Source organism: Camelus dromedarius, chromosome 1, assembly GCF_036321535.1.
Source record: "Camelus dromedarius isolate mCamDro1 chromosome 1, mCamDro1.pat, whole genome shotgun sequence".
NCBI classification, from domain to species: domain Eukaryota; kingdom Metazoa; phylum Chordata; class Mammalia; order Artiodactyla; family Camelidae; genus Camelus; species Camelus dromedarius.
In genome coordinates this window covers 104,589,581-104,601,804 of record NC_087436.1, presented here as the reverse complement: position 1 = coordinate 104,601,804, position 12,224 = coordinate 104,589,581, and the positions used below count along the sequence as shown (strand labels likewise).

At 43.4% G+C, this 12,224-nt stretch overlaps 1 protein-coding gene across 2 annotated transcripts in view; it reads left to right on the top strand.

Annotated features, from left to right (window-relative positions):
• Window positions 1-2,245: 2,245 nt before the first annotated feature.
• RBPJ (recombination signal binding protein for immunoglobulin kappa J region) overlaps window positions 2,246-12,224 on the top strand; it is a 199,408-nt gene continuing 189,429 nt past the window's right edge. Inside the window, exon 1 of one of the 2 annotated variants that reach the window (XM_031436374.2) lies at window positions 2,246-2,395. In XM_031436374.2, coding sequence (XP_031292234.1) covers window positions 2,364-2,395 — 32 coding nt within the window. In that variant the 5' untranslated portion in view covers window positions 2,246-2,363. The remainder of the gene's footprint in view (window positions 2,396-12,224) is intronic. The other variant, XM_031436391.2, reaches the window with a different exon arrangement.

Sequence of the window (12,224 nt, the reverse complement as noted above, 5' to 3'; positions counted from 1 at the left end):
GTAAACTTCGCAAGATGGGAGAAGAGTGTGGGATGAATCATGAACCACCACATCTAAATGTGAGGAAATCAAAGTAGAGCCTGATGGTATTTCATAACCTTCTTCCTATGCATCTCCCTCAAACCAGGCCTTCGCTCCCAGAACTGAGGCAGCTCTCATCCACCCTGGTTCTCCCACAGTGTCCCTGAGTCTATTAAGGAGAAAGGGGCCTCCCCTCGCCCTGGTCTTCTGCTGTCTTATTGCAGTTAGAGCACCAAATACAAGCTCTGAATGATTGTGGTAACTGGCAAAAATGTCTCCAGACACTACTCTCCCTGTTTCTACACTCACACTCTCGAGTCACAGAGACCATTTCTCCAGCCCTTGAATCTGGTCTGGGTTTGTGACTTGCTTTGACCAACAGAATGGGGCAGAAGTGATGCTGCCAGTTCTGGGGCTCAGGAGGCTTTGTACCCTATCACTACCTTTTCCTTCGGAAGGCTGCCACCACCATGTGCTCAGTATATGATCACCTTGTGATCAAGTCCCTGGAGGACTCATCTGCTAGGATGATAGATCACACGGAGCAGAAATGAGCCATCTGAGCTAAGGTCACCCTGGTTCAGCCAGTTTCAGCCAACCCAGCAGATACACGGTTGAGCCCAACTGAGCCAAGTCCAGACTGATGACCCACAGCTGGATAAATGGTTATTGTTTGGCATTATTAAGTTTTGGGTGGCGTGGTACATATGAAAGTTAACTGGCATAGTGAATTAAGCAGAAAAGGAGTTTATTAAAAGATTGTATCACCTGAAAAACCAGGGCACCGTGAAGCTTAGAGGCTATGCCCAGCACATCATAGAACTACGGCCACAGAATCATGCTCTGCCGTGGTGAACAGCAGCACTGAGACTGCACCATGACCCAGGACCCTGATAGCAGCTACTGGGACCATTGTCCTTAGGAAAGAGGATGGAGCTGTTTTTGCTGCCACCTGTCCCCAGAATTAGGTCACACGCAGGCAAGTTAGTCTATAAATTAAATAATATATAAAGGAAAGGGCATCGAACCAACAAAGCAGAAGACCCGGAGCCAGGGTCCAGGAAGCCCCCAGTGTTGCTAGACATTAACTCTTTAGTAGCTGAATGGGGGAGGTTTAGCACAGCATTCCTGGGGCAGGACCTGGGGCACTGGGACATTTCTTTACCAAACGTTATAGAGCATGTCAATGTTTTAATAGCTAGCAATACCATACCAGTGCATACCATGTTTCCCTGCTAACTCAGTCTCTGGCAAGGAGAGTGCAATTGCATGCTTGGCTTAGGTTAATCAAGATCTCTCCCCATCTTGGTGACCTGGGGTTACAGTCACCTTTTCTGGGCACAGTCGGCAGGGGAACAAAAGGATAAAATCAGGACTCTGCTAACAATGAAGGAGGTGATGAGGAAAGGTGAATTGGCAAAAACGATCGTTAGCGTCTGTGACATACCCCAATCCATTCCCCACTGATAAGGTGAAGGGAGGGGTGCAGGATAGGGCAGCTCAAGGCTCAGGGTTTTGCTCATCAGTTTACCCTGGAAACACAGCAAGGGTCACAGGGGCCCAGGGTGATCTCTGTCCCAGTCTACCTTTATCAGGGGGTTCCCAGGACAGAGGCTTTCCCTGCTAAAGTTGACAAAGCCTGGGACAAGTTGGTCACCTTATGGCAAGGCCAGTGGGTTCATGAGCTGCACGATGTCACTTAAGAGGGGCTAGAAAGGGCCAGAGAGGTCAGGGGTCTTGACCAACATCCCACTGCTGATTCATTCATCCCTTTTCTTCAACTAGTCACGCGTTCAACGTCACTTACGTTTTACAGTTCTGTGACGTTTTACAGTTCTACAGTTAAGGTTCTGTCTAGGGTTGGGGGACCCAGTTCACCCAATGACTTCAATTCTACAGAACTAACTGAGGTCAGGAATATCAAGGCAGCCAGGAAACATGAAAGAAAATCAAATTAACCTAAAGCAGCTGTAACATCACTTCTTTCCTTTTCCCCTTTGGTAATTTGTTTTGCAGGCCACTCTTACATAAAAATCAGGCCTCAGATTTCAGGACAAGCCCAGGGAAAAAGGAGAAATAAAAAAAAGATGATTTCTTATTTGCCTTTACAGATATCCTCTGTAATCAAAGCACTTCCGAACACGCCACCCCACCAAAAAAAAAAAAAAGCTTATGTCTGCATTTTTCCCCTCAGAGAGAATGTTGACTTTCTTCTCTTCATTTTGACACTTTCACTTCCTTTGTTGCAAGGTGAAGTGGGCACCAGATTCAGGGTGCACAAGGCTGTCTCTTTCTGCACCCGAGCCTCCAAAAAGAACCCATATTAAGAGTTTCTCTCCAAGATGATCAGACTGCTCTACCCAGCATTGTTGAGGTGAGTGAATCCTCTAATGAATTCTCGATGTCACACTGCCCATAAAATACCTAATATGTTTTAGTTTATGATCTATGAATAAGTAAATTGCTTTTGCACTGCCACTTCAAGACGCAGTGAACTCTCTCCTCTGCCCGTTCATCTCCACCTGGGAGCGTGCTGGGTACATCGCCTTCTCTCTGAGGAGGCCTCAGGTTACTCAGCAGAGACTGAGGCGGGCTTCAAGAGATGAGGTTTCTATGCCCCTAATGAGATGCTCTCCCGTCCTCACAGCCAACAGCACTGCTTCGTGGGCCCTTCCCCTTCTCCTCATGCTTCTCTTACTCTGTCCTTTCTTTCACTTACTCTCACAGGGAAACACAAGGAATGTTCTAGAATCAAAGACAACTCTATTCCTTCTAGGTATTTTAAATTTTAAATGTTTCCTTTTCAATAAGGTCTTCCAGACGTGCATCTGTTGGTAGGTAACACGGATCAAGTTCCTAGTTTATTTGGAAGCAGGCAGCTCTCTCTTTGCACAGTGTTGGGTTCTGCTGGGGACGCCCAAGGGCCTGCAATGTCCTTGCTGTCCTCCAAATTGTAATCTAATTAAGAGACAAGAGTAGCATTCATTCATACGTATGTTCAGTACATGACTGGAGAGTGCCTACTGTATACTGGGTCTTTGGTAAGCTATCCAAGGAGTTTCCAAGCTCTGAGCTCTGGTCACCAGGGCAGGGGTTGGGAATGAATTTATGAAAAAAAAGTCAAAAATATCCACATATATCAGAAGCATTGCCTGCATATTTATATTCTCTTCTTATCCATGCATTTATTTGACAAATATTTCCTGAGTGTCATATACATGCCTGATGGAAGAGTGTCTCAGACATGTCTGCATATTTTGTATTTATATGGATGCAGTTGTAATAAACTAAATGTGAATCCATTTAGAGATTTTACTGAATTTGTAATGTCCTTGTTGCCCTTGAGCATTTTCTCAATGGATGCCAGAGTTCATTGTCATCATGGAACTGCACAAAAAGAGTTAATATTTAGAAAATATTTCCTTATACTGGAAGATATGGGAACTTCTGCAAGAGAGGGCTGACACGAGGCGTAACAATATCAGGTGTGGGGTTTGTAGAACAGCCAAGAATCTACAGGCAAAAAACCAGAAGGCATCAATCCTGTGTCTAAGCAACACTTACCCACGTCAGGCTATGGTCTGAAAAGGGCATTACTCTAAATAATGCATATAAAGCCCTTCTTTTAAAATTATTTAATAACATATTAAATTATTTTATATAATTAGTATACATGACATATAGCAAACAAATAAATCCAGAACATCCAAATCTTCTCCTCCCCGAACAATCCCTGTTGTTTAGCTCCATTTCTACAGTTTAAGTTTTTCTAAAGCAAAATATACTATAATTCTCTGTGCCCATGGTTCTTTATACTTTTCCGAGTGATTTCCCCACACGTTGTTTGTTTGAACATCACCAAATCTGTGAAATGTAGAAAGGACAGGAATCATTATCCCCATCCCTTGGTTTTTTTCCTTCCAGTTTTACTGATTATATAATTGACAAACAGTGCTCTACGAGTTTATGGGGTGAAGCATGATGATCTGACTGGCATATATCATGAAATGATGACCACAATAAGTTCAATGAACATCCATCTTCTCATACAGATGCAACTTTAAAGAAATAGGAAAAAAATAAAAAAGATTTCCTTGTGATGAGAACTCTAAGGATTTACTCTCTTAACAACTTTCATATATAACGTGCAGCAGTGTTAATTATATTGGTCATGTTGTGCATTACATCCCTAGTACTCATTTACCTTATAGCTGGAAGTCTGTACCTTTTGACTTCCTTCATGCAAGTCCCCCTGCCCCCAACCCCCTGCCTTCAGTAACCACAAATCTGATCTCTTTTTCTCTGTGTTTGTTTATTTTTGAAGTATAATTGACCTACAATGCAATGTTAGTTTCCGTTACTCAACACAGTGATTCAATATTTCTATACGTTTCAAAATGATCATTGTGATAAGTCTAGTTACCATTTGTTCCTATACAAGGCTACTATATAATTATTGGCTATACTCCCCACATTGTACACAGTATCCCCATTTCATAGATGAAGTTAGAGTGTTGAAGAATAGGCAGTGAGTTATGCAGATACAAAATGGGCAAGGGTTAGCTAGGTAAATTGTCAGGAAAATGGATTGTGAATAAACTTAAAATGATCTTGGAACATGCAACCTGGAATTTGGGAAGGAAAAGACAAGCGAAAACCCCATTCTTCTACTGGAGATCATCCAAGTTCTAATTAAGAATACCATGCTCACTTTATTTTTATTTACTTTTTTTGAGGGGGAAGTGATTAGGTTTATTTTATTTATTTATTGTGAATGGAGATACTGGGGATTGAACCCAGGACCTCATACATGCTAAGCATGCACTCTACCACTGAGCTACACCCTCCCCCTACCATGCTCCCTTTAAATGCCAATCTCTTAAATGTGAAGTAGAGACATTTTAACAGGACCCAGGGAAAAAAAGGAGTAAAAACATATTTTTGAAAGAATAGAGAAAAACCTCAGAAAAGAAAGACCAAGAAGCAGAGTATTTCACAACAGGAAAAATTAAAAGTAACTAAGTGAGGCTCGAGTCGGCTGAATGGAATTCCACCAGTCAAGCATTTCTGTTAACTGTACTTCCATGGAAATATAATTCGTGTGACCTTAAAAAATCCTGAAGATTAAATTATAATGGGCCTTGTTTTAGACAATGCGTATTTAAGTGAAAGATAGCACCAAGAAAAAGATGGGCTTGGGTTTGAATTTTGCATTCAGCACACAGCCATCAGGAAACTCCTTAATACTCAATCTCGCCAAACTTCCATTTTTTTCCATCTCTCAACTGAGGGTGATAATACTCTCGTTGCATAGTTGTTTCAAGAATTTGAAATGTTTGCTGTATGCGAAGCACCTAGTAAGACACCCAGAACACAGCAGAAACTCAGGCAGTCGGATCTCATATGTTGGCTGGCGGTGCTGGTTTAAATTAAGTATGAATTCTTGTGACCTGAGCACTAGACTCTGAGTAAAGGCCTGGGTTTGAGTCCCGACTCTTTCACTTAGTAACTGTAGGAAGAAATATTGTTGAAGGAATTGAGGTTTATTCATCCTGAATCTCTTCACTTATAAAAACGAATAGAATTTACCTTCTTATTTTTAGCTTAAGATTCTAATAAAAGGTATATGTGAAATATCTTTTAAATATAAATGTCATAAAAAATAGATTTTCACTGCTATTAATTCTTTGAAAACTTTAAAAAGACATGTCACTATATGTACAAAAATATCACTGAAATAGGAATACAGAGTAGAGTTCTATCTATATTTTCAGAAGTCCTGATAAAAATGACAACCAAAACAATAAAAAAAAAAAACCTTCAAATTCCAAGAAATTTGCAGTTAGCATAAGGGGAAATTTCTCAGTATTAAGGATGGAGAAACCTTTGAACAGGCTTACAAGGGTCACGGTGGACTGTCCGCCCCCTGGGGGGATATCACAAAGGATGAGCAGCCATCTGTCCTGGGTAATTTATCGGAGAGTCCTAACGCTCAGGAGGGACCAGGAATAGTGCAGCCCACCCTCCACGTCTGACAGAAGAAGAAGCTGAGATCCAGAGAAGTGAAGTTACTCAATCACCAGAACACCACTGAGGGGGCTCAGGGGTGAGCCGGCCACCTGCTCAGTGTGTTCCACGACTGTTGCTTCTGTTCAGATGCATACCCCCCTGGCTTTCAAATCTCTGCTTCGGGGCAATGGGAAGGACTGCGGAGCAAATTTAAAGCTGACTGCTTAGTGAGAGGGTAAAATCCCCCTAGGATGTTCCAGCGTAGGGCAGTGAGGGGCTGGAAATCCACATCTTGAAGTTCCTCCCATCCTTATGCATGTATGATATCATCCAGGAAACATTTACACAACATAGATGGAACTAAATGTCTTGCCAGGTGGTAGCTCGTGATATATACAGACAGCCCCTGCCTCACAAAGAAAGACTACAGAGACCGCATACATACAGACAGCTGCTGCCATCCGCCCGGCCCCCACCACCTTGCAGCTGCCATGGGCTGTGTGAAAAAATTAAAAAAGAAAGAAAGGGGTTAGAAAAAAACTTGGACCACTTGCAGATTCGGCACATTCAGAGGCAGAGGAAAGGAAGAAGCTGTGGAAACAGGAACCACAGCAGGGAATGGATTCTCAGGATACCTTTTCAATCCCCAGTAATCTGGTAACAGGCGCCCCCCACCACCTCTGCTTCTCCCCAGCACTCCCAGCCCCACCCCACCCCCCACTTCCTTTGCCCTGAAAAATCTACTCCTGGGCATGACTGTCCTCTCCCATCCATGCCGCCAGAAATTCTGCCATTGTTGCATTTGGCCTCAAAGCCTTTTGGGAAGCAGGAAGGCAGAGAATAAATAACCATTAATTTACCATTAGGAATCTCTTTCATGAATCACTCTCCTTTATTACAGTCAATAATAAAAGGACCTGTCTCATGGGGTTATTGAGAGGATAAAGTGAATTAATGAACTAAACTTCCTTAGCTCTGTGACTGATAAGTGGTATAACACTGAGTGTTTCTGAAGTATTAGCTCTCTTATTAACCACAATTATTCCCATTTTGCTGATAAGAGAAGTGAGGCTTAGAGAAGGTAAATTACTTTTCCTCGGCCACATAACTCAGAAGTAGAACCCGGATTCAAGACTAGGTCTGTCTCCAAATCCTATCATCTTAACTTCTGTGCTGTAAACAGTCCCGTGCTTAGCACTGGGGTGGAGGACAGGCTGGGTGGGGAGGGAGGGGCGATGAAATGGAGGTGGAGGGATAGTAGAGGCTGTCACTCACAGGTTAATAAGAATTAACTCAATCAGAATGTTTCTTGTGGAAAATCAGCTGTGCTCGCCTGCATTCAGGGAAACGTGACTGGCAAGTAGGTCTCAAGTAGGTTATGTAGGAGAATAGTAGGAGAACAGGGAAGACCCAGGCAAGGGACCACAGCTGGGTATTGAGTAGGAAGCCTGGAGACAGTGACGCCCGTAGACGGGAGATGTAGCAAAAAGAGCAGTTTGGAGAGAGTCGAAGATGAATTCTGACCCACATGAAATTTCATCTAGGTCTGACCCAGGAAAGGGGGAGGAAGATTCTATCTTGTTCCCCACCTACCTGTTGCCCTACCCACGGTTCCAGATAACTTATTAGTGTTCTTGGTAGACTACTAGAAAGGTTAAATAAACTCTTGTGGGCTGGTTGGAAACATAATGCTTCCACTCCCATTTGTAATGTGTTTCTTTTGGGAAATGTGTGCTGAGTTCCAAACAAATGACTTGTAATTTAATACAACATGTGTACACTTTGGGTCTCCGCACTGTGCTGGGTGCTGGGAACACGAAAGGAAATGTAAGGCAAAGTCTCTGGCCTGGAGCAGCCAGAGCCCTGGGGGAGAGAGATGTGTAAGCAACTAAGAGACAATGTGCTGAGTGTAACAGGAGAGGTGTGTACAGAATGCCTTGGGGCACAGAGCAAGAGGACGGCGAAACTGCTTTTAAATCAAGTTTTGGAATCCAGCCCCTCTGCAAGTTGGGAACTGCATGCAAGGCATTAGAAGTTACCGAAAGGACGCTCTTACCTTTTCATTCTGAATGAACTCTTTCTTCAACAGAACTGTTGCCTGCTTTTTTCCTGGTGAGCGGTGGGATCAATACCTGTGTTTTTTTCCTAAGTGGTTAGGGAGGGGGTGATTGCATGGACTCTGAACTCAGGCTGCTCTGGTTTGAATCTGACTTTCATTTACCAGCAATATGACCTTGACTTTACCTTTTTGGTCTCAGTTTCTTTTATCTGTAAAATGGGGCCAATAAAAACACCTTCTTTATAGAGTTCCTGGGAAGACTAATGAGCTAATACACGCAAAGTCCACGTCTCAAAATGGAGTAAACGTCTCACTCAACTGGCTGTTGTTAACTGAGTGATAAGACTCTGGCGTCGAGCAACTTCATGAAGTCAAATTGAAAGAGTTTTAAGTGATACACAGATGAACATTTTAAAATTTTAATAGCATATATTTATCTTCATATATTGGGGGAAATATATATAGCACATCAAACCCTAGATTTTAAAGATATACTTTCTTAGGATGAATAAAAAATTTTGGAAAGTAAATTAAGTTAAAGAAAACTAGTAAGTAATGGTCAGATGTTACGTCTTTTCTCAAAATAAAAGTAACAAGCTGACTGTGGTCCAGAGTGAGGACCAGACCAACAGATTGGGGTGTCCCTTTGAATTTTTCTTTTTCTTTTCTTTTTATTTTTTTCCTCTTTTGCATTGGGCCTGGCTTGAATTCGTTTCATTTTTCTTAATGTTATATACTATTTAATGTCTAAATTTTTAAAAGGGGGAGAAACATGACAGGGATTAGGAAATGTAGTAAGAGATGGCCTCCCTTCGTGTGTTTTCTCACTGTGATGAAATTCAAAACTTTACCCTAGGCCTCTGGATACTGGCAATATTTTCTAATGCCCCAACTACAGAGAAAAGCATATTGGAATAGTAGACAGAATGCCTTCCGCGTGCCCATGCTTTTTTGGCCCCAGTTTGAATCCTGGTGGAAAAATTCCCTGAAGCCGATGACAGCTGAGCTCCTCACCCAGCACTCAGATGCTCAGAGAAGGAAAATTACACCCTGAGGTTCTGGGGACGTGGGAGCAGCGGGCGGTGCACATGAAGGCCAGAGAGTGGACCTGCTGCTGGTCCGTCTCCACCCCCATGAGCCTGGAGCTGAAGTTAGAGGGGATTCCAGTTTGGGGGAGACTGTGCAGAGGAGACATGAAAAGGGAGCAGAAGGACAGACCTGTGTCAGCTCACACCCCGGGTTTCCCCCGAGCTGCAGTGAGGTCTCTGGGGCACCCCGTCCCCTTTACCCCTTCTTTGTAAAAATCACCTCCAGGAAAGTCCCGCCGTCTGACACAACAGTTGGCCTTTGAAGCCTATGAATGGTCGTGCCCAGACGGGGTTTCCCTGGGCTCAGCATCCCCATCTGAGCGCCTTGTGGCCCCATGGTGTCACGTCCACTGTCAGGCTTGCAGAGAGCAAACGGAGCGTGTTAAAGGCGCACAGGACCAAGGGACACTGTTTGCTGGGGCCTTTAAACATGTCTGTTAAGCAGCAGTTTATCTCATATCAGCCTCTTTGTGTCTTCTCTCCCCTTATTCCTCCCATGGAGATGTCCTTCTCTCTCTGAGCATCCTCACCTTCCTTCCACCAACCTCATCAGAGTCTCTATTTCCCCTGCCATGGAAAAGAAAACAATTAATTGTGGGGCCTCATGGGGAGAGCCACAGCAGGAGCTTTCAGACAAACCCCTTTATTTCAGCCTCAAGAATAGGCTGAAAGTGTTGTCAGGTACAATGAAGGACACCCCATTCAATTGGAATGTCAGATAAAAAAACAAGCAATTTTTTAGTAATTAATATGTCTTGTGCAATACTGAGGGCACACTGATACTAAAAAAGTACTTGTTTGTCTGGCACTCCAATTTAACTAGCTATCTATATTTTTGTTAATTTTAGCAACCCTCCTCAAACACAACCCCATGAGGCTGGCATTTTTATTCTTACTTTAAATGTGGGGGAAACGAGGCTTCGAGAAATTAAGCAACTTGCTTGAAGCCACAGTGCTTGCAAGTCACAGAGTAGAGATGAGATTTCAATCCAGACCCATAGATTTCAAGACCAGTGCTGGTTCCACACCACACAGGGAGTCAAGACTTAAACCAAAGATATAGATGGGATGCCAGTGGAGGAAACTGAGGCATTTTCTAAGGAGTTTGGGGGATTCTTGGATGCCTTGCTCAAAATGTAGACAATCAATCAACAGTTGGTGAATGTAGTGAACTGAATTATCGCCATGCTTGGCAGCTAAAAGACACTGCTGCTTTCCTAAAATGATCCTAAGACTTGTTCCTCACTCCCAGCTCAAGTCCTCCTTCAACACTGCCCTTCAACGCCCAGAGGGAGCACTTCACCCCATGCGTATAGGCAGTGGTAGATGAAGTCATGGGACACAGCGCCAAGAGAAGTTTCGAGTCGTGTTACATCCATTTAACACATGGCAGAAACCCGCAGGCCTGAAGGAATTGGCTGGCCCAAGGAATAAACCAGTCCCCTCTTGGCCAGACACCCTTCAAAGCTCAGCATGTGCAGTCCAGTCACCTTGCCTGAACCAGGCTGCCTTGAAAATATCTGTCTGCACTTCCATCAACGTGGTTTCAGGGGAGCAGAGGCTATGGAGCTAAGAGGGAAGGTGAGTCCCACCAGAACTCTTTCTCACCCAAAGATGAGGTCAGTCAATAGATGCAAAGTTCCTTCAGCCTCGTTTCCTTCTTAAATGAGTGACGCTTTATGAATCTGTAGGCAGAAATCCAGACAGAACACATGCAGCTTGTAGATGCTCACAAACCTCCCAGTCCCAAGGGAAATCGCTGTCTCTGTGCAGAGGAGACCGTCTTATCCTCCTCAGCTTAAGTCCCAGTCTTTTCCTCTGGATCCTCACTGGATGAGCCTTGGGAGGATGGAGAGTAGTAAAGAAAAAAAACATGATATTGTTAGAAAATGTGGACCCCAATCTGCCGCCACCAAGAAAATTGGCTACTTATCATCATTATTTTCTGATGATCAAAATAATAAATGCTCATTGTGGAAACACTTGAAAATGCTGAAAAGCATAAAGAAACAATAAAAACAACCTATAATTCCATCATGCAGAACTATAACCTGTCCTAAAATTGTGGTGTATTTCCTAAGGATTTCTGACTATATAGTAAATGTAGTTGGCCTCATACTTCACATGACTCTATTTCCACTTTTTTTTCTAATCTAACAAACCATAGCCACTTCTCTCAACCTCATTAAAGACTCTCCAAAGAATCTTTTGATGAATCTTTAATGGATGTATTGAAAATAGTCCTAGTTTATTTACCTATTCCCCTCTTGGTAAGCATGTAGAATGTTTTCCCTTCTAGAAATAGCATAGCAGAGAGCATCTTCTTCACAGACATTTTTATCAGACCCTTGGCACCTGTAGCCTCATGTCTAGAATCTAATATAAAACAGCATTCGATCTGTTACAAAGACATGTGTCTTATCGTGTTTTCTGCTTTGCCATGTTCTCCAAAGGGCACTGTGTCTTCCAGAGGCCCCATCCACTGAGCTCGCTGGAGAACCACTGCCGGTGATTATAGAACAAGGACAACCTGGTCCCTTGTCAAATGAAAGAGGCTCCTACGCGAGCAAGAAGTCTCTGCGCCCCGCTCCTTAAACTCAGGCCATGGTTTACAAGAGAGAGACAGAGAGACAGAAAGAGAGCAAGAGAGAGACAGAGGGGAAGAGCGAGAGAGAGAGAGTCCCGGGGACGATTCTCAGAGAAACCACCACACGATGTAATTCCACCGGGAAGGGGACGATGAAAGTCCTCAGAATTGTGCCGCTTGGTGTTTTTACTGAACCATTGCTTGCTGATTTAGTTAATGATAATGTTTGGTTCCAAATTTCCTCTAAAAGGGAGTCTTAAGTGTTCTCAGCTTGGACAGGGCTGGCTTAAAAATAAACAAATAAGTTATATAAGTCCAAATTTTGGAGGATCAGGTTTTGGAAGCCAAGGCTCAGTGTAGGATTAAAAGGGCCCGCCTCGCATCTTGTGGTTGGGCCTCACGTGCAGCCTGCAGCGTGGAGCAGCAAGGAAGCCTTCCAGCTGTCCCTGAATCCAGCTTC